Here is a 23,096-nt window from a genome sequence, read left to right as displayed (position 1 = left end):
AACCCACAGTAACCCTTACCAGCAACAGATCCGACAACATTGGAGGAGGTAGCCATCACGACCAACAACACAAACAGCGATAACAAAACCAGGAACAGCAATTTTCGGCAAAATAAGCGGCAGTAATGACAACCAGTGACATGAGCAATAGCAACGCCAAGAGTAACAGGAGCAGCTGTGATCACCTCCGACAATAGAAGCCTCTATAACTCTAGCAGCAGTTCCGCTATCAGCAGCAGGTGCACCAGCTTCATAGATGACCGAAGCAGAGGCATCAGGGGCGACTGCGACAGAGGAAACAGCACCAGACGCGTCAACAACAGTTGCGACAGCAACAGGGTCGACAGCAACAGAGGCGACAACAACAGAGTCGACAGCAATAGAAGCGACAGCAACAGAGGCGACAACAACAGAGTCGATAGCAATAGAAGCGACAGCAACAGAGGCGACAACAAGACAGCAGTGTCGCCACCTTCGTCAGCCAAGGCCCACGCCAGCGGGAGTTGGCCGGGCTCCAGACATGTTATGGATAATTTTATGACTCAGCCTGTAGCTCTACATGGAATTTTTCCATTTCTTGAGCTCTCCATCTTCCTCTTACGCCGAGACATATACACTTTCACGACATTTACACAGGCGGAAGTTGGCAGCATAGCATAAATAGCGGTCAGCCCTGACAATCCCATTCGCTCCACGAGATTTTCCTCCCTCTCTTATATAGCCTCCCAAGGCTGCTCACACTTTTCCTTGAGACTTGTACATCCTCTATTGGACCTCTACATGTTGACAGACTTCTGTGGTTTATGAATTTATTTACTGATAGAACGCTTATGACTTGTGATAGTCTCACTCCGAATTATACAACCACCGTGAACATCCTCTCCACACACCCTACAGTAATATTCTCCATGCATGACTACCGTGAACCCTCACGCTCTCCCTTAATGAACCTTCCCCCACACCGCTCACTCTTGTAAACCCCTCCCTCACCTCATCACCATCTCCATCCCTCCACTCACCAACACTACTCCACTGCCATATTTACTCATGATCTCTGCCCCCTCATACAATAGCAACAAAGGAACAACGTGCAGTAACAATACACACAATTTGTTCATTTAATACACACAATGTGTGGAACACTTGCAACACCTGCATACCCAAGTAAATAATATAAATAAACATGGTGTTGAATTATCTACTTGGTACCACAACCTCGTCCCAATCCTCAATCTTTTCCCAAGTGTCACCAGCCTCTGTATCCATTGCCAATTTACGCTCATTATCAACTTCCCCTACTACCCTCATATGTATATATTTTCAGACGTAAAATTAATAGAATGTGAGGTTCAGTTAAAGGACCTGAGCCATCCATAACTGAGGAAAAGGAGACAGAAAAGGCATGGTCTAAACTTATTTGATACACAAGTTCATCGATTAAATAGAAAATAAAATTTTAAACAAAGGTGCAAAGAACAGGGAAAATCAGATGTGACTATAATGCTCGTAACATTTAGAGAAGAATGAGGCTTATGATTGGTATTTCATTCACTGGTAATCCGCAGAAATTTTAGTGTTTTAGTTAAAAAATGATCTTTATTAATGAGTGTATGTTTCCAAGCAGAAAGAGATTACAGATAGAGGATAGAATTCAGATTAGATGTAAGAGTATACAGTTACATTCAAGATTCTCTAAGAAGTGAAACTTCTAACGGTGGAAGTGAGTCGACGACTAAACCCCCACACAAGAAGATGAGGAGACGACCACGTTTCGGTCCGTTGCGGACCATTATCAAGTCGAGTGTGATAATTCTTCGAAGTGAGTCGAAGTAATGTCGTCTGCTGAAGACTGATGCACCGTGATCATTTTTTATAAGTTTGCAGAGTCTTAGGAAACTTGTTGGACGGTAGTTTGAACGTTACTATACGTTGACAAAATAAATAGAGGTATTTTGGGATGTGGAAATAAATCTCCACTCAAGTGATGCAAAAGATTAAGTGTTAAAGGTGTTTAATAAGCATTTTATTAAATGAATCCTGCTCTCTTTGAGACAGAAGTGAAGACAAAAGATTGACATTTAGGATTGAAGAGGTTTTATTTTTTTTCGGAAAAGTTGACAGACGAAAGTCAAGGTATCGGGTTCGCGCTATTTCTTTGTATTAGTGGCTGTTAATCGTTTTAAACAACTGTGGGTATCCTACACAGAAGATGAAAACAATAGTCATGAAGGCTGTACCCTTGGAAATTCAAATTCAAATATAAATCATTTATGTGGTTGCTTTTACCAAAGAAAAGGGCAGTTGTTGAGCCACGTGACTAAGCTGCAGTCTTTAATAGAGAGAAAGTGAAGATTACAACTACAGAGTCATTGTAATGAAACAGAGGAGGCAAGAAAACAGACAGAAGTTGTACAATCGACTCTCTTGTATATCATGGATATACTTTTCATGAAGGAAGGGTAAACTCTCCTTGTGGGGGAAGAATATGCTCACACCTGAGGAGAAATATATACTATGCTTGAAGATGTTATACCTCTTCAATGGAAATGTTAACGCTCCTCATGGAATGTTTATACGCTCCTTCAGTGAAGGGTTCTCCTCTCGGAATGTTTGTATACTATCATCGATGGAAGCGTTCATTTACAACGATTTTTTTTTGTCACTGATATTTCTGGGCAGCCATGTGTTTCTCACATCAGTATTACTTGGGTGGTGGATGAGTGTTTATGTCGTGGTTTGGCAACAGTAACGTTACATATTATATGTTTTACACCTTTTTTGCGTTTTTATATCTCAGTGGCTACCTTATTTGATTTATAATTCTGTATATGGGTATTTGATTTTTTATCTGTATATGGGTATCCACGTCTATAGCGGTCCATTTGTGTTCATAATTGGTCGAATTCTTGTATCAAGTCGTAGCTGCTGTGTTATGGTCTCTGTACATCTTCTGCATTGGTCTAGCTGTAATTATTTTCTTGTGCTAGAGTCTTTAGGTACGTGAATGTCTACATTTCTCATTTTGGTTGTCAATTTTCCTGCTTGGTCCGCAGTATTATTCCCTGGTATTCCTACATGACGTGGCACCAAAATTATAAATATTCTATGACCCTGACATTTGAGTGTTTACTACAACTTATTTGTTCAGATGGATATTGTCACCACAGTGCTGTTGTTGAAAGGTTTCAGTTGCAATTCTTGATACTTCATGCATAATATGTCGTCGATGTTCAGAAAGAGCTTTTTTGAAGATTTGTGAATGGTTATCATCTTTTTTGTGTATGTAGAGGGGAGCACCTATTTCAGAGTCTCCAGTAATGTACAAAATTACATTACATCTTCCCCATACACTCAGGTTCAAATGAGTTTTCCAATGGGTGCTGATCCATCTGTGAAATATGTAACACTGTTGGATACTGATGTCATTTCTACATTCATCAGTGCAATGATGTTTTGCAAATGTGGGTCTTATTGTTTTTTCCTTGATCAACCAGAACCTAAGATCTGCTGGCAACAATTTCAACGGTGTTTGCATAATGAGATCCGAATGAATTTCGTCGACAGCTTTTTCACTTCCCCGAGGAAAGGTATCACAAAAAGAAGATTTCACCATCGGGAGAATAGGTAAAAAAGGATCATCCATATGATGAATCTGCTAAATATATCAAAGAATTTAGATAAGTTTGTTGAAGACATATTTTTAGCCTAAACCAATTGTGTCATTTGACAGCATTTGTCTACTGAGAGCAAAATTTAATGAAGATGCTTCTATTAAAATAAGGGCAGTACAAAAATTTAATATACGTACCAACGTTGAAGAAGTTACCTTTCACTGAACATTCAATAGTTTTTTATCATACTCAATATCAGATTTTAAAGATAAGAAAGTGAAGAAAACTGCCAATAGTTGTGTGGAGAAGGAAAATGAGGTATCGATTAATCACAGCAGGCTGGAGCAATGTTTGATAGACACAGTTAATTGGACCCCCGACCCAACGTTAGTACCCTGGGGTGTTTAAACAAACTAATAATAAAACAGTCCATCAGATGATGAGTTCGATTAATAAATCTTCATATATATTGCACTATACAAAAGCTATATAGAATCAGATACAGTAATTTTGTGTCAAAAGCAAATAAGGCAGGGAATCACAAAAATATTTGAATATAAAAAGCTATGTTTAACTAGAAAGACAATCAATAAAACATTTTGTTATCTTCTTTGTTCAGTGGTGAGAACAAATCCATGATATGACTTCATCAAGCAATTCCACTACGCCCACTACAAAACTTATATATCTTTTACGAGATGATTGAAGTTTACTCAGTATTTATTAAATAGTTTCCGAACTTCGAACATTTGCAACCCAATGTCATTAATATTACGCACCACCTCGTAGCACTACGGAGCACATCAACTAGTATATAAATGTAAACTAACCCATAATCAGGGTGGAAAGATGTACAGGTTCCGTAAGTGGACATTTAAATTGCTTCGTGAATCCTGGCTGATGGCAATGATTATGCCAGCACCTCTCATCTGCTGTATTGTCCCACCATTAGATTTCTGGATCCATGTCTGTCCACCAGTAATCCCCTTGCAGTCAATCATGTTGCCTCCCTTCCTATGCGTAGCTATTCTTGTCTTCCAGCTGTACCACAGCCTTCCAGTATTCCCGAGAAGCGACTGGCGGAGAAAAAGGAATAGCGTACGGTAGCATGTCCACTCACAACCCCTCTCTTCCAGTTTGCATTACCTCTCACAATTGCAACATTAACAAATCACCATTTTTGCGACTGTAACACCTTCCCACACACCTGACTGCCCTATTACTTCATATTTCAGTTCAGAAGATACTGGCTGATTCATCCTTTTTCCTTCTTTATTCTCAGGAATGACCATTATGTTTGTTAACAAACATGGAGCGTTCGAGTTGGGGCTTCCGATAGGTCGTTAGTCAGTAAGATAATCTAATTGCGTTAATAACCATCCAATGTTTGATAGATCAAAAGCCGAACACCTAACTAAAAGATACTAACGTATGATTCATTATGGATTGTGATGAGAGGATAAGCAATTGGAAAAAACGTCAAGCGATACCTTGTGAAAAGGTGTGTGGCAGAAAGCGAGAGTTAATGTAATAGTCAGCATTTTTAGACCATGAGGAGTGCCACAGGAGCATAAATAAGCATAAAGATATAATGTGCACATATAGATTTGTTTGAGGCTAGTGTGGTACTCACTGGTGAACAATTAACCCTCAAGTGATGCCTTTGACGAACAATTGAGTATGCTTCTCATTATGCTGAATTAATGAGAAAAAATCATGTGACGTTTCTCATTAATATGATTCATGCGAATCTCATGATTCGTTTAATATGTGTTTATCCATGTATTAGTTGCTTATTTCTCTGGATATAAATGTCATCAGACCTTCTTTGTACAGGAACCTCTCTAAGTCACTGTGTCTGGTATTCACTTCAGCGCCGTGACAATTACTCTTACGATGATAATTCCGTGTTGACGTGCAGGTGGCGTGGGTGCAGGTGGACACACAGACCATCCTCACTATCCACAAGCAGTTCATCACCAGGAACCCGAGGATCGCACTGCTGCACAACGACCACCGCACCTGGCACCTCGAACTGAAGAACGTGCGGGAGAAAGACCGAGGCTGGTATATGTGCCAGATCAACACCGACCCTATGCGGTATCGCCAGGGCTACGTCGACGTTGTAGGTGAGTCAGGCGCTACCGTCAAGGGTACGTCGACGTTGTAGGTGAGTTTGGCGCTACCGTCAGGGGTACGTCGACGTTGTAGGTGAGTCAGGCAGTACCGCCAGGGCTACGTCGATGTTGTAGGTGAGTCAGGCAGTACCGCCAGGGCTACGTCGATGTTGTAGGTGAGTCAGGAAGTACCGCCAGGGCTACGTCGATGTTGTAGGTGAGTCAGGCAGTACCGCCAGGGCTACGTCGACGTTGTAGGTGAGTCAAGTGCTACCGCGAGGGCTACGTCGACGTTGTAGGTGAGTCAAGTGCTACCGCGAGGGCTACGTCGACGTTGTAGGTGAGTCAGACGCCACTCCCAGGGCTACGTCGACGTGGTAGAAAAGCCATGTGATACCGGCTGGCTACGTCTATTTTCTAGACGAATCAAAATGAAGCGCCCAATAGTTACTAACAATCATACAAGCAAGGACTTACAAATGAATAACGATGAGCTGAGGTACGTTGGGGTAATTAGTATCTCTCTGCACCAGCGACCGAGGTGAAGCTGCTGGGACAAGCAAGTTGCTAAGTACGTGGTTACCTTGAGGTTACCTTGAGGTGCTTCCGGGGCTTAGTGTCCCCACGGCCCGGTCGTCGACCAGGCCTCATGGTTGCTGGACTGATCAACCAGGCTGTTAGACGCGGCTGCTCGCAGCCTGACGTATGAGTCACAGCCTGGTTGATCAGGTATCCTTTGGAGGTTGATCAGGTATCCTTTGGAGGACGTGAGTTGAAGGTAAAATATTATGAGCGCTTCTAAGACCACAAAGGGAATTAGGGACCAAAGTCACACAGTGGAAAACGATTGTTATTCAGAGACTTCGGGCTCACCATAGCCCGTGCTACTTGGAGCATTTTGTTCCGGGTAGCGAATCTTAAACAACAACAACAACAACGGTTCTTATTCTGACAACCGACATGAGTGTCTCCTTGTGTAGTTATTTTACATAATTTATATCTTTACGTTATTCCAGCGATCCTTGAGAAAAGATCTTTTTACTCGAAAAGAAAAGATTATTTACTCTAACTTCATTGACCTTTGAGGAGAGGTAATATCTAGTTTTGTTTTAATTTTTGGTATTAAGGCAAAATAATGGACTATAAACAAAACCAAGTTGCTATGGAAAATTAAATATATTTATCACGTGTTCTTGACAGTGCCACCAGACATCATCGACCGCGAGTCCTCTGGTGACCTGACGATACGCGAGGGTCAGGACGTGACCCTAACTTGTAGGGCCAAGGGCCATCCGACTCCCAGCATCGTCTGGAGGAGAGAGGACAACCAGGATATCGTCCTCGACACAGAAAAGACAGGTGAGCCTTAATCAGGACATTGCTCACGTCACTGATATGACAGATGAATCACAACCAGGATATTGTCCTCGACACTGTTATGAAAGATGAGTCACAACCAGGATATTGTCCTCGTCACTGTTTATAAAAGATGAGTCACGACCAAGATATTGTCCTCGTCACTGTTATGAAAGATGAGTCACAACCAGGATATTGTCCTCGACACTCATAGGACAAGTCTCATACTCTGATTTGACAGGGGAATTACGCTTAGGGACACTAAAATGATTATTGCATGCTTATATTTCGTGTGAAGTGCTCCTACTATGTCAGATCTCTTATTGTGGCTGAATCTGTTGGTTATTTCAATGTTGCTGATCACGATCTCTCTGGTAATTGTCTTGATATGTGGAGAAATGTTTTCATCGGACTAAATATATATATTAAAAAGTGTTTGGGTTGACAGTTCCCAGGTGTATTTGTAATGACATAAGAAGTATTTGTCTCTTTCCTAGTCAGAACACTGCCAACTTATGGATACCCTCCCGACACAAAGCGAGACGCCATGAAAGAACGAATGTTGTCTATGATTTTACGTTCCCACTTGGAGGACTGTCAGCCCCAAGGATCTCATTGTATTGATAACATCTTTTTAAATTCACCTGACGATACATAAATCATAAAGATCGATGAAAACTCTTAATTTTTGGGCATACAACCATACACTCACCAGAGATATTCTGACAAAAATCATCGACATAGTCGACAGATACTACGAAAATAAAAGATAAGATATAGGCGAAGCACTACATATCAAACACTTATTCAACTATTAGCAATAAGCTTAGAGTTACGTATATGCTACCATCCTCACGACCAAGGCTGAAGATGCAAATCAAATCTTCCCTACTTCAGGAAACATCGACTAGGTAACACTTAACTTCACCTCATCCTACTTGGTAAAATATACTGGAGGGCTAACCACAATCGGGCTGTTAGGGCTGTAGCTAACATGTATATACTGCAACATAATACATTGTTTAGCGTCAAGCCAAGTTTTAAAATGAACATTTTAAAGTTAATTGATCATATTCCTTTTCAGGTGAAGAAGCGCACATGGAATATATAAAGAATTCGTGATAAAATAATTGATCTAACCTAATCGGTCATAATTAATAACAAACATAGAATACCTATATCTATAACAGAGAATATCTGTCTGTTCGAAGTTAGGGGCTAGACGCTTGTGGCTAGCCTCACGAAACGTTGATGGGTGATTGGTCTGGGGTATGGGCTGGTCAGGGTCACCAGAATTCAAGAGCAGAACATCATGTCAAGATCACATTCTGATCCCTCACAACGATTTTTTGGACCTAGCTAAATATTTTGAAAACAAATATTTCAAACAAATTTCTTTGGAAACCAAACTGAGATTATAATTGTTAGAATATTATCTGTAGTACTATTTTTATTATATCAAAGAAGTGTAGAATTGCATCAATTTCTGAGATGCCGATAAACTGGTACGAGTAGTACAGTAATTGATAAGGAATATCAGGGTAAATATTGGTGTCATTCTGCCAGTTGCTCGCCCATGATCTATATTTAGATTTTCTCAGAATAAAATATAGAAAATTTAGGAGTTCCAAATTCTGAATGCCAATTTTTAATATCCATAACATAATTATCATTGTTAATCTTATTCACCTGAAACACCTTTGAAACTGTAGTGAGGCCAATATCAAGTTTCAAGTTTGTGTAATCGAAGGTGTTGGGGAAGATTTTTTTGTCCTGTTTTGGCTCTCGCTGGTTTAATTACGAAACATTTAACAAAAACATAGCTGAGAAAATTCTACCTTATCTCTAATTAACTCAAAGTTTTAGTCCCAATGAAAAAATTAACGAATTCTTTTGAAAAACTAAGGCACTTCGTTTCGCTCACTATAGTCCTTAGGTTAAAGTTATATATCGAAGGGAAATAGTATTCCTGGCTAAAACATGATGAACGAAACATTCATCCTTAATGTTAACACGAAGAAAATTAGACCCAGTGCTAATATATTTTTTATGAACAAAATAAAATATAAAATTTTGACGATTAGACATTAGTGAGTGTCAGTGTTTCATTGGGGCACGTAGTGTCTCCCAAATATGGTTAACTATTGAGATATAATTACAGCAGTCATGGTACCTCTCATGATAAGACAAGTTGTGATGGAAAGTTGTTTAAAGTTGTTTAAGGAGCACTTGATGTATCATTTTAAAACGTTAACTTTTTCCCGAATGGAAAAGGATACCATTGAGATGTGTAGTGGAATAGATAACTATCATTGACACTAGTAGTAGGAGATATAGCTTTAAATGACACTTGTAGTGCCACAGATAGCTTAGAGTAACTCACATTGTGGGAGAAATGTTTTTTAGTGACACCTGCAGTGGGACAGAGTACCTGGAATTACAGTTGCAGTGTGAAAGATAACCAGGCATGACATTTGCAGTGATAGAGGTCCTGCTATCAAACATTTTGAGTAGCAAATTTGCCCAACACTTTGTTCTTCCTTTATATGATCGAAATGAAGTTCACCTCCATCACTAATGAAGCTTCCCAGTAACTTTGTCTATAACTGATCTCCATATCTAATTATATATATTTTGCCAATATAAAAGCTATGTAGTAAAAATTTTATTTCTCTCAATAAAGGAAGCAACTCTAACCTGCAAGTATATATGCAGTCTACCTCTACAGATGACCATAATCTTCAAACATTTAATTTTGACCCACCGCTGCTTTCAGTAATTGGCAGACTTTTGGTATAAAAAGTCGGAAATTCAAACTGCGAATAGGTGCAGAGAGCCAGAATTTGGGTCCAAAATATGGCTCAGGTATCGAATTTGGGATGTTTGGGATATTTTGAAAACTGCAGGGGGTTTGGGCAAAATGTGACCCACAGCCGCTTTCAGTAATTGGCAGATTTTTGTTATAAAACGGTTGAATTTCAGACTGCAAATAGGTGCAGAGATCCTGAATTTGGGTTCAAAATATGGCTCAGGTATCGAATTTGGGATGTTTAGGATATTTTGAAAACTGCTGGGGGGTTTGGGCAAAATGTGAGCCATCGCCGCTTGCATTAATTGGCAGATTTTTGGTATAAAAAGTCGGAATTTCAAACGGCGAATAGGTGCAGAGAGCCAGAATTTGGGTCCAAAATATGGCTCAGGTATCGAATTTGGGATGTTTGGGATATTTTGAAAACTGCAGGGGGGTTTGGGCAAAATGTGACCCACCGCCGCTCTCAGTAATTGGCATATTTTTGGTATAAAAAGTCGGAATTTCAAACTGCGAATAGGTGCAGAGAGCCAGAATTTGGGTCCAAAATATGGCTCAGGTATCGAATTTGGGATGTTTGGGATATTTTGAAAACTGCAAGGGGATTTTGGCAAAATGTGACCCACCACCGCTTTCAGTAATTGGCAGATTTTTGGTATAAAAAGTCGGAATTCCAGACTGCGAATAGGTGCAGAGATCCAGAACGTGGGTCCAAAATATGGCTCAGGTATCGAATTTGGGATGTTTAGGATATTTTGAAAACTGCAGGGGGGTTTGGGCAAAATGTGACCCACCACCGCCTGCAGTAATTGGCAGATTTTTGGTATAAAAAATCGGAATTTCAAGCGGCGAATAGGTGCAGAGAGCCAGAATTTGGATCCAAAATGTGGCTCAGGTATCGAATTTGGGATGTTTGGGATATTTTGCAAACTGCAGGGGGGTTTGGGCAAAACGTGACCCACCGCTGCTTTCAGTAATTGGCATATTTTTGGTATAAAAAATCGGAATTTCAAACTGCGAATAGGTGCATAGAGCCAGAATTTGGGTCCAAAATATGGCTCAGGTATCGAATTTGGGATGTTTGGGATATGTTGAAAACTGCAGGGCGTTTGGGCAAAATGTGACCCACCGCTGCTTTCAGTAATTGGCAGATTTTTGGTATAAAAAGTCGGAATTTCAAACTGCGAATATGTGCAGAGAGCCATATTTTGGATCCAAAATATGGCTCAGGTATCGAAATTGGGATGTTTGGGATATTTTGAAAACTGCAGGGGGGTTTGGACAAAATGTGACCCACCGCCGCTTTCCATAATTGGCAGATTTTTGGTATAAAAAGTCGGAATTTCAGACAGCGAATAGGTGCAGAGATCCAGAATTTGGGTTCAAAATATGGCTCAGGTATCGAATTTTGGATGTTTGGGATATTTGGAAAACTGCAGGGGGGTTTGGGCAGTATGTGACCCACCGCTGCTTTCAGTAATTGGCAGATTATTGGTATAAAAAGTCGGAATTTCAGACTGTGAATAGGTGCAGAGAGCCAGAATTTGAGTCCAAAATATGGCTCAGGTATCGAATTTGGGATGTTTGGGATATTTTGAAAACTGCAGGGGGTTTGGGCGAAATGTGACCCACAGCCGCTTTCAGAAATTGGCAGATTTTTGTTATAAAAAGTCGGAATTTCAAGCGGCGAATAGGTGCAGAGAGCCAGAATTTGGATCCAAAATGTGGCTCAGGTATCGAATTTGGGATGTTTGGGATATTTTGCAAACTGCAGGGGGGTTTGGGCAAAACGTGACCCACCGCTGCTTTCAGTAATTGTCATATTTTTGGTATAAAAAGTCGGAATTTCAAACTGCGAATAGGTGCATAGAGCCAGAATTTGGGTCCAAAATATGGCTCAGATATCGAATTTGGGATGTTTGGGATATGTTGAAACTGCAGGGGGGTTTGGGCAAAATGTGACCCACCGCTGCTTTCAGTAATTGGCAGATTTTTCGTATAAAAAGTCGGAATTTCAAACTGCGAATATGTGCAGAGAGCCAGAATTTGGATCCAAAATATGGCTCAGGTATCGAAATTGGGATGTTTTGGATATTTTGAAAACTGCAGGGGGGGTTTGGGCAAAATGTGACCCACCGCCGCATGCAGTAATTGGCAGATTTTTGGTATAAAAAGTCGGAATTTCAGACTGTGAATAGGTGCAGAGATCCAGAATTTGGGTTCAAAATATGGCTCAGGTATCGAATTTTGGATGTTTGGGATATTTGGAAAACTGCAGGGGGGTTTGGGCAGTATGTTACCCACCGCCGCTTTTAGTAATTGGCAGATTTTTGGTATAAAAAGTCGGAATTTCAAACTGCGAATAGGTACAGAGAGCCAGAATTTGGGTCCAAAATATGGCTCATGTATCGAATTTGGGATGTTTGGGATATTTTGAAAACTGCAATGGGGGTTTGGGCAAAATGTGACCCACCGCCGCTTGCAGTAATTGGCAGATTTTTGGTATAAAAAGTCGGAATTTCAGACTGTGAATAGGTGCAGAGATCCAGAATTTGGGTTCAAAATATGGCTCAGGTATCTAATTTTGGATGTTTGGGATATTTGGAAAACTGCAGGGGGGTTTGGGCAGTATGTGACCCACTGCCGCTTTCAGTAATTGGCAGATTTTTTGTATAAAAAGTCGGAATTTCAAACTGCGAATATGTGCAGAGAGCCAGACTTTGGATCCAAAATATGGCTCAGGTATCGAAATTGGGATGTTTGGGATATTTTGAAAACTGCAGTGGGGTTTGGACAAAATGTGACCCACAGCCGCTTTCAGTAATTGGCAGATTTTTGTTATAAAACGGTTGAATTTCAGACTGCAAATAGGTGCAGAGATCCAGAACTTGGGTTCAAAATATGGCTCAGGTATCGAATTTGGGATGTTTAGGATATTTTGAAAACTGCTGGGGCGTTTGGGCAAAATGTGAGCCATCGCCGCTTGCAGTAATTGGCAGATTTTTGGTATAAAAAGTCGGAATTTCAAACGGCGAATAGGTGCAGAGAGCCAGAATTTGGGTCCAAAATATGGCTCAGGTATCGAATTTGGGATGTTTGGGATATTTTGAAAACTGCAGGGGGGATTGGGCAAAATGTGACCCACCGCCTCTCTCAGTAATTGGCATATTTTTGGTATAAAAAGTCGGAATTTCAAACTGCGAATAGGTGCAGAGAGCCAGAATTTGGGTCCAAAATATGGCTCAGGTATCGAATTTGGGATGTTTGGGATATTTTGAAAACTGCAAGGGGGTTTTGGCAAAATGTGACCCACCACTGCTTTCAGTAATTGGCAGATTTTTGGTATAAAAAGTCGGAATTCCAGACTGCGAATAGGTGCAGAGATCCAGAACTTGGGTCCAAAATATGGCTCAGGTATCGAATTTGGGATGTTTAGGATATTTTGAAAACTGCAGGGGGGTTTGGGCAAAATGTGACCCACCGCCGCCGGCAGTAATTGGCAGATTTTTGGTATAAAAAGTCGGAATTTCAAGCGGCGAATAGGTGCAGAGAGCCAGAATTTGTATCCAAAATGTGGCTCAGGTATCGAATTTGGGATGTTTGGGATATTTTGCAAACTGCAGGTGGGTTTGGGCAAAACGTGACCCACCGCTGCTTTCAGTAATTGGCAGATTTTTCGTATAAAAAGTCGGAATTTCAAACTGCGAATATGTGCAGAGAGCCAGAATTTGGATCCAAAATATGGCTCAGGTATCGAAATATGGATGTTTTGGATATTTTGAAAACTGCAGGGGGGGGGGGGGGTTTGGGCAAAATGTGACCCACCACCGCTTGCAGTAATTGGCATATTTTTGGTATAAAAATTCGGAATTTCAAACTGCGAATAGCTGCAGAAAGCCAGAATTTGGGTCAAAAATATGGCTCAGGTATCGAATTTGGGATGTTTGGGGTATTTTGAAAACTGCAGGGGAGTTTGGGCAAAATGTGACCCACCACCGCTTTCAGTAATTGGCATATTTTTTGTATAAAAATTTGGAATTTCAAACTGCGAATAGGTGCAGAAAGCCAGAATTTGGGTCAAAAATATGGCTCAGGTATCGAATTTGGGATGTTTGGGATAATTTGTAAACTGCAAGGGGGTTTTGGCAAAATGTGACCCACCACCGCTTTCAGTAATTGGCAGATTTTTGGTATAAAAAGTCGGAATTTCAAACTGCGAATATGTGCAGAGAGCCAGACTTTGGATCCAAAATATGGCTCAGGTATCGAAATTGGGATGTTTGGGATATTTTGAAAACTGCAGTGGGGTTTGGACAAAATGTGACCCACAGCCGCTTTCAGTAATTGGCAGATTTTTGTTATAAAACGGTTGAATTTCAGACTGCAAATAGGTGCAGAGATCCAGAACTTGGGTTCAAAATATGGCTCAGGTATCGAATTTGGGATGTTTAGGATATTTTGAAAACTGCTGGGGCGTTTGGGCAAAATGTGAGCCATCGCCGCTTGCAGTAATTGGCAAATTTTTGGTATAAAAATTCGGAATTTCAAACGGCGAATAGGTGCAGAGAGCCAGAATTTGGGTCCAAAATATGGCTCAGGTATCGAATTTGGGATGTTTGGGATATTTTGAAAACTGCAGGGGGGATTGGGCAAAATGTGACCCACCGCCTCTCTCAGTAATTGGCATATTTTTGGTATAAAAATTCGGAATTTCAAACTGCGAATAGGTGCAGAGAGCCAGAATTTGGGTCCAAAATATGGCTCAGGTATCGAATTTGGGATGTTTGGGATATTTTGAAAACTGCAAGGGGGTTTTGGCAAAATGTGACCCACCACTGCTTTCAGTAATTGGCAGATTTTTGGTATAAAAAGTCGGAATTCCAGACTGCGAATAGGTGCAGAGATCCAGAACTTGGGTCCAAAATATGGCTCAGGTATCGAATTTGGGATGTTTAGGATATTTTGAAAACTGCAGGGGGGTTTGGGCAAAATGTGACCCACCGCCGCCGGCAGTAATTGGCAGATTTTTGGTATAAAAAGTCGGAATTTCAAGGGGCGAATAGGTGCAGAGAGCCAGAATTTGTATCCAAAATGTGGCTCAGGTATCGAATTTGGAATGTTTGGGATATTTTGCAAACTGCAGGTGGGTTTGGGCAAAACGTGACCCACCGCTGCTTTCAGTAATTGGCAGATTTTTCGTATAAAAAGTCGGAATTTCAAACTGCGAATATGTGCAGAGAGCCAGAATTTGGATCCAAAATATGGCTCAGGTATCGAAATATGGATGTTTTGGATATTTTGAAAACTGCAGGGGGGGGGGGGGTTTGGGCAAAATGTGACCCACCACCGCTTGCAGTAATTGGCATATTTTTTGTATAAAAATTCGGAATTTCAAACTGCGAATAGCTGCAGAAAGCCAGAATTTGGGTCAAAAATATGGCTCAGGTATCGAATTTGGGATGTTTGGGGTATTTTGAAAACTGCAGGGGAGTTTGGGCAAAATGTGACCCACCACCGCTTTCAGTAATTGGCATATTTTTTGTATAAAAATTTGGAATTTCAAACTGCGAATAGGTGCAGAAAGCCAGAATTTGGGTCAAAAATATGGCTCAGGTATCGAATTTGGGATGTTTGGGATAATTTGTAAACTGCAAGGGGGTTTTGGCAAAATGTGACCCACCACCGCTTTCAGTAATTGGCAGATTTTTGGTATAAAAAGTCGGAATTCCAGACTGCGAATAGGTGCAGAGATCCAGAACTTGGGTCCAAAATATGGCTCAGGTATCGAATTTGGGATGTTTAGGATATTTTAAAAACTGCAGGGGGGTTTGGGCAAAATGTGACCCATCGCCGCTTGCAGTAATTGGCAGATTTTTGTTATAAAAAGTCGGAATTTCACACAGCGAATAGGTGCAGAGAGCCAGAATTTGGATCCAAAATATGGCTCAGGTATCGAATTTGGGATGTTTAGGATATTTTGAAAACTGCAGGGGGGTTTGGGCAAAATGTGACCCACCACCGCCTGCAGTAATTGGCAGATTTTTGGTATAAAAAATCGGAATTTCAAGCGGCGAATAGGTGCAGAGAGCCAGAATTTGGATCCAAAATGTGGCTCAGGTATCGAATTTGGGATGTTTGGGATATTTTGCAAACTGCAGGGGGGTTTGGGCAAAACGTGACCCACCGCTGCTTTCAGTAATTGGCATATTTTTGGTATAAAAAATCGGAATTTCAAACTGCGAATAGGTGCATAGAGCCAGAATTTGGGTCCAAAATATGGCTCAGGTATCGAATTTGGGATGTTTGGGATATGTTGAAAACTGCAGGGCGTTTGGGCAAAATGTGACCCACCGCTGCTTTCAGTAATTGGCAGATTTTTCGTATAAAAAGTCGGAATTTCAAACTGCGAATATGTGCAGAGAGCCAGAATTTGGATCCAAAATATGGCTCAGGTATCGAAATTGGGATGTTTTGGATATTTTGAAAACTGCAGGGGGGGTTTGGGCAAAATGTGACCCACCGCCGCATGCAGTAATTGGCAGATTTTTGGTATAAAAAGTCGGAATTTCAGACTGTGAATAGGTGCAGAGATCCAGAATTTGGGTTCAAAATATGGCTCAGGTATCGAATTTTGGATGTTTGGGATATTTGGAAAACTGCAGGGGGGTTTGGGCAGTATGTTACCCACCGCCGCTTTTAGTAATTGGCAGATTTTTGGTATAAAAAGTCGGAATTTCAAACTGCGAATAGGTACAGAGAGCCAGAATTTGGGTCCAAAATATGGCTCATGTATCGAATTTGGGATGTTTGGGATATTTTGAAAACTGCAATGGGGGTTTGGGCAAAATGTGACCCACCGCCGCTTGCAGTAATTGGCAGATTTTTGGTATAAAAAGTCGGAATTTCAGACTGTGAATAGGTGCAGAGATCCAGAATTTGGGTTCAAAATATGGCTCAGGTATCTAATTTTGGATGTTTGGGATATTTGGAAAACTGCAGGGGGGTTTGGGCAGTATGTGACCCACTGCCGCTTTCAGTAATTGGCAGATAATTTGTATAAAAAGTCGGAATTTCAAACTGCGAATATGTGCAGAGAGCCAGACTTTGGATCCAAAATATGGCTCAGGTATCGAAATTGGGATGTTTGGGATATTTTGAAAACTGCAGGGGGGTTTGGACAAAATGTGACCCACAGCCGCTTTCAGTAATTGGCAGATTTTTGTTATAAAACGGTTGAATTTCAGACTGCATATAGGTGCAGAGATCCAGAACTTGGGTTCAAAATATGGCTCAGGTATCGAATTTGGGATGTTTAGGATATTTTGAAAACTGCTGGGGCGTTTGGGCAAAATGTGAGCCATCGCCGCTTGCAGTAATTTGCAGATTTTTGGTATAAAAAGTCGGAATTTCAAACGGCGAATAGGTGCAGAGAGCCAGAATTTGGGTCCAAAATATGGCTCAGGTATCGAATTTGGGATGTTTGGGATATTTTGAAAACTGCAGGGGGGATTGGGCAAAATGTGACCCACCGCCTCTCTCAGTAATTGGCATATTTTTGGTATAAAAAGTCGGAATTTCAAACTGCGAATAGGTGCAGAGAGCCAGAATTTGGGTCCAAAATATGGCTCAGGTATCGAATTTGGGATGTTTGGGATATTTTGAAAACTGCAAGGGGGTTTTGGCAAAATGTGACCCACCACTGCTTTCAGTAATTGGCAGATTTTTGGTATAAAAAGTCGGAATTCCAGACTGCGAATAGGTGCAGAGATCCAGAACTTGGGTCCAAAATATGGCTCAGGTATCGAATTTGGGATGTTTAGGATATTTTGAAAACTGCAGGGGGGTTTGGGCAAAATGTGACCCACCGCCGCCGGCAGTAATTGGCAGATTTTTGGTATAAAAAGTCGGAATTTTAAGCGGCGAATAGGTGCAGAGAGCCAGAATTTGTATCCAAAATGTGGCTCAGGTATCGAATTTGGGATGTTTGGGATATTTTGCAAACTGCAGGTGGGTTTGGGCAAAACGTGACCCACCGCTGCTTTCAGTAATTGGCAGATTTTTCGTATAAAAAGTCGGAATTTCAAACTGCGAATATGTGCAGAGAGCCAGAATTTGGATCCAAAATATGGCTCAGGTATCGAAATATGAATGTTTTGGATATTTTGAAAACTGCAGGGGGGGGGGGGGTTTGGGCAAAATGTGACCCACCACCGCTTGCAGTAATTGGCATATTTTTGGTATAAAAATTCGGAATTTCAAACTGCGAATAGCTGCAGAAAGCCAGAATTTGGGTCAAAAATATGGCTCAGGTATCGAATTTGGGATGTTTGGGGTATTTTGAAAACTGCAGGGGAGTTTGGGCAAAATGTGACCCACCACCGCTTTCAGTAATTGGCATATTTTTGGTATAAAAATTTGGAATTTCAAACTGCGAATAGGTGCAGAAAGCCAGAATTTGGGTCAAAAATATGGCTCAGGTATCGAATTTGGGATGTTTGGGATAATTTGTAAACTGCAAGGGGGTTTTGGCAAAATGTGACCCACCACCGCTTTCAGTAATTGGCAGATTTTTGGTATAAAAAGTCGGAATTCCAGACTGCGAATAGGTGCAGAGATCCAGAACTTGGGTCCAAAATATGGCTCAGGTATCGAATTTGGGATGTTTAGGATATTTTAAAAACTGCAGGGGGGTTTGGGCAAAATGTGACCCATCGCCGCTTGCAGTAATTGGCAGATTTTTGTTATAAAAAGTCGGAATTTCACACAGCGAATAGGTGCAGAGAGCCAGAATTTGGATCCAAAATATGGCTCAGGTATCGAATTTGGGATGTTTGGGATATTTTGAAAACTGCAGGGGGGTTTGGGCAAAATGTGACCCACAGCTGCTTTCAGTAATTGGCATATTTTTGGTATAAAAAGTCGGAATATCAAACTGCGAATAGGTGCAGAGAGCCAGACTTTGGATCCAAAATATGGCTCAGGTATCGAAATTGGGATGTTTGGGATATTTTGAAAACTGCAGGGGGGTTTGGACAAAATGTGACCCACCGCCGCTTTCAGTAATTGGCAGATTTTTGGTATAAAAAGTCGGAATTTCAAACGCGAATAGGTGTAGAGAGCCAGAATTTGGGTCCAAAATATGGCTCAGGTATCGAATTTGGGATGTTTGGGATATTTTCAAAACTGCAGGGGGGTTTGAGCAAAATGTGACCCACCGCCGCTTTCAGTAATTGGCATGTTTTTGGTATAAAAAGTCGGAATTTCAAACTGCGAATAGGTGCAGAGAGCCAGAATTTGGGTCCAAAATATGGCTCAGGTATCGAATTTGGGATGTTTGGGATATGTTGAAACTGCAGGGGGGTTTGGCCAAAATGTGACCCACCGCTGCTTTCAGTAATTGGCAGATTTTACGTATAAAAAGTCGGAATTTCAAACTGCGAATAGGTGCAGAGAGCCAGAATTTGGGTCCAAAATATGGCTCAGGTATCGAATTTGGGATGTTTGGGATATTTTGAAAACTGCAGGGGAGTTTGGGCAAAATGTGACCCACCACCGCTTTCAGTTAATGGCATATGTTTGGTATAAAAAGTCGGAATTTCAAACGGCGAATAGGTGCAAAGAGCCAGAATTTGGGTCCAAAATATGGCTCAGGTATCGAATTTGGGATGTTTGGGATATTTTGAAAGCTGCAAGGGGGTTTTGGCAAAATGTGACCCACCACCGCTTTCAGTAATTGGCAGATTTTTTATATAAAAAGTCGGAATTCCAGACTGCGAATAGGTGCAGAGATCCAGAACTTGGGTCCAAAATATGGCTCAGGTATCGAATTTGGGATGTTTAGGATATTTTGAAAACTGCAGGGGGGTTTGGGCAAAATGTGACCCACTGCTGCTTTCAGTAATTGGCATATTTTTGGTATAAAAATTCGGAATTTCAAACTGCGAATAGGCGCAGAGAGCCAGAATTTGGGTCCAAAATATGGCTCTGGTATCGAAATTGGGATGTTTGGGATATTTTGAAAACTGCAAGGGGGTTTGGACAAAATGTGACCCCCGCCGCTTTCAGTAATTGGCAGATTTTTGGTATAAAAAGTCGGAATTTCAAACTGCGAATACGTGCAGAGAGCCAGAATTTGGGTCCAAAATATGGATCAGGTATCGAATTTGGGATGTTTGGGATATTTTGAAAACTGCAGGGGATTTGGGCAAAATGTGACCCACCGCCGCTTTCAGTAATTGGCAGATTTTTAGTATGAAAAGTCGGAATTTCAAATGGCGAATAGGTGCAGAGAGCCAGAATTTGGGTCCAAAATATGGCTCAGGTATCGAATTTGGGATGTTTTTTGATATTTTGAAAACTGCAGGGGGGTTTGGGCAAAATGTGACCCACCGCCGCTTGCAGTAATTGGCAGATTTTTGGTATAAAAAGTCGGAATTTCAGACTGTGAATAGGTGCAGAGATCCAGAATTTGGGTTCAAAATATGGCTCAGGTATCTAATTTTGGATGTTTGGGATATTTGGAAAACTGCAGGGGGGTTTGGGCAGTATGTGACCCACTGCCGCTTTCAGTAATTGGCAGATTTTTTGTATAAAAAGTCGGAATTTCAAACTGCGAATATGTGCAGAGAGCCAGACTTTGGATCCAAAATATGGCTCAGGTATCGAAATTGGGATGTTTGGGATATTTTGAAAACTGCAGGGGGGTTTGGACAAAATGTGACCCACAGCCGCTTTCAGTAATTGGCAGATTTTTGTTATAAAACGGTTGAATTTCAGACTGCAAATAGGTGCAGAGATCCAGAACTTGGGTTCAAAATATGGCTCAGGTATCGAATTTGGGATGTTTAGGATATTTTGAAAACTGCTGGGGCGTTTGGGCAAAATGTGAGCCATCGCCGCTTGCAGTAATTGGCAGATTTTTGGTATAAAAAGTCGGAATTTCAAACGGCGAATAGGTGCAGAGAGCCAGAATTTGGGTCCAAAATATGGCTCAGGTATCGAATTTGGGATGTTTGGGATATTTTGAAAACTGCAGGGGGGATTGGGCAAAATGTGACCCACCGCCTCTCTCAGTAATTGGCATATTTTTGGTATAAAAAGTCGGAATTTCAAACTGCGAATAGGTGCAGAGAGCCAGAATTTGGGTCCAAAATATGGCTCAGGTATCAAATTTGGGATGTTTGGGATATTTTGAAAACTGCAAGGGGGTTTTGGCAAAATGTGACCCACCACTGCTTTCAGTAATTGGCAGATTTTTGGTATAAAAAGTCGGAATTCCAGACTGCGAATAGGTGCAGAGATCCAGAACTTGGGTCCAAAATATGGCTCAGGTATCGAATTTGGGATGTTTAGGATATTTTGAAAACTGCAGGGGGGTTTGGGCAAAATGTGACCCACCGCCGCCGGCAGTAATTGGCAGATTTTTGGTATAAAAAGTCGGAATTTCAAGCGGCGAATAGGTGCAGAGAGCCAGAATTTGTATCCAAAATGTGGCTCAGGTATCGAATTTGGGATGTTTGGGATATTTTGCAAACTGCAGGTGGGTTTGGGCAAAACGTGACCCACCGCTGCTTTCAGTAATTGGCAGATTTTTCGTATAAAAAGTCGGAATTTCAAACTGCGAATATGTGCAGAGAGCCAGAATTTGGATCCAAAATATGGCTCAGGTATCGAAATATGAATGTTTTGGATATTTTGAAAACTGCAGGGGGGGGGTTTGGGCAAAATGTGACCCACCACCGCTTGCAGTAATTGGCATATTTTTGGTATAAAAATTCGGAATTTCAAACTGCGAATAGCTGCAGAAAGCCAGAATTTGGGTCAAAAATATGGCTCAGGTATCGAATTTGGGATGTTTGGGGTATTTTGAAAACTGCAGGGGAGTTTGGGCAAAATGTGACCCACCACCGCTTTCAGTAATTGGCATATTTTTGGTATAAAAATTTGGAATTTCAAACTACGAATAGGTGCAGAAAGCCAGAATTTGGGTCAAAAATATGGCTCAGGTATCGAATTTGGGATGTTTGGGATAATTTGTAAACTGCAAGGGGGTTTTGGCAAAATGTGACCCACCACCGCTTTCAGTAATTGGCAGATTTTTGGTATAAAAAGTCGGAATTCCAGACTGCGAATAGGTGCAGAGATCCAGAACTTGGGTCCAAAATATGGCTCAGGTATCGAATTTGGGATGTTTAGGATATTTTAAAAACTGCAGGGGGGTTTGGGCAAAATGTGACCCATCGCCGCTTGCAGTAATTGGCAGATTTTTGTTATAAAAAGTCGGAATTTCACACAGCGAATAGGTGCAGAGAGCCAGAATTTGGATCCAAAATATGGCTCAGGTATCGAATTTGGGATGTTTGGGATATTTTGAAAACTGCAGGGGGGTTTGGGCAAAATGTGACCCACAGCTGCTTTCAGTAATTGGCATATTTTTGGTATAAAAAGTCGGAATATCAAACTGCGAATAGGTGCAGAGAGCCAGAATTTGGGTCCAAAATATGGCTCAGGTATCGAATTTGGGATGTTTGGGATATATTGAAAACTGCAGGGGGGTTTGGGCAAAATGTGACCCACCGCTGCTTTCAGTAATTGGCAGATTTTTGGTATAAAAAGTCGGAATTTCAAACTGCGAATATGTGCAGAGAGCCAGACTTTGGATCCAAAATATGGCTCAGGTATCGAAATTGGGATGTTTGGGATATTTTGAAAACTGCAGGGGGGTTTGGACAAAATGTGACCCACCGCCGCTTTCAGTAATTGGCAGATTTTTGGTATAAAAAGTCGGAATTTCAAACGCGAATAGGTGTAGAGAGCCAGAATTTGGGTCCAAAATATGGCTCAGGTATCGAATTTGGGATGTTTGGGATATTTTCAAAACTGCAGGGGGGTTTGAGCAAAATGTGACCCACCGCCGCTTTCAGTAATTGGCATGTTTTTGGTATAAAAAGTCGGAATTTCAAACTGCGAATAGGTGCAGAGAGCCAGAATTTGGGTCCAAAATATGGCTCAGGTATCGAATTTGGGATGTTTGGGATATGTTGAAACTGCAGGGGGGTTTGGCCAAAATGTGACCCACCGCTGCTTTCAGTAATTGGCAGATTTTACGTATAAAAAGTCGGAATTTCAAACTGCGAATAGGTGCAGAGAGCCAGAATTTGGGTCCAAAATATGGCTCAGGTATCGAATTTGGGATGTTTGGGA

At 41.2% G+C, this 23,096-nt stretch overlaps 1 protein-coding gene across 1 annotated transcript; it reads left to right on the top strand.

Moving 5' to 3' along the window:
• Window positions 1-256: 256 nt before the first annotated feature.
• Window positions 257-8,206, top strand: LOC123753062 (lachesin-like). The gene is made up of 4 exons (XM_045735070.2): window positions 257-502; window positions 5,533-5,740; window positions 6,929-7,087; window positions 8,169-8,206. Exons 1-4 carry the CDS (start codon window positions 257-259, stop codon window positions 8,204-8,206), a joined length of 651 nt encoding a protein of 216 aa, XP_045591026.2.
• The last annotated feature ends 14,890 nt before the right edge of the window (window positions 8,207-23,096 follow it).

The sequence above is a fragment of the Procambarus clarkii genome, chromosome 17, assembly GCF_040958095.1.
Source record: "Procambarus clarkii isolate CNS0578487 chromosome 17, FALCON_Pclarkii_2.0, whole genome shotgun sequence".
Classification (NCBI taxonomy): Eukaryota; Metazoa; Arthropoda; class Malacostraca; order Decapoda; family Cambaridae; genus Procambarus; species Procambarus clarkii.
Note: the sequence above shows the minus strand (reverse complement) of the source record. Positions and strands in the feature narration are given on the sequence as shown.

What these genes read in the sequence shown, in the direction of transcription:
- LOC123753062 (XM_045735070.2), top strand. Translation starts at nt 257, where the DNA reads ATGACCGAAGCAGAGGCATCAGGGGCGACTGCGACAGAGGAAACAGCA. An exon ending in GGGCTACGTCGACGTTGTAG is followed by an intron (nt 5,741 to 6,928) that starts GTGAGTCAGGCG and finishes TGTTCTTGACAG; the next exon opens with TGCCACCAGACATCATCGAC. An exon ending in CCTCGACACAGAAAAGACAG is followed by an intron (nt 7,088 to 8,168) that starts GTGAGCCTTAAT and finishes ATTCCTTTTCAG; the next exon opens with GTGAAGAAGCGCACATGGAA.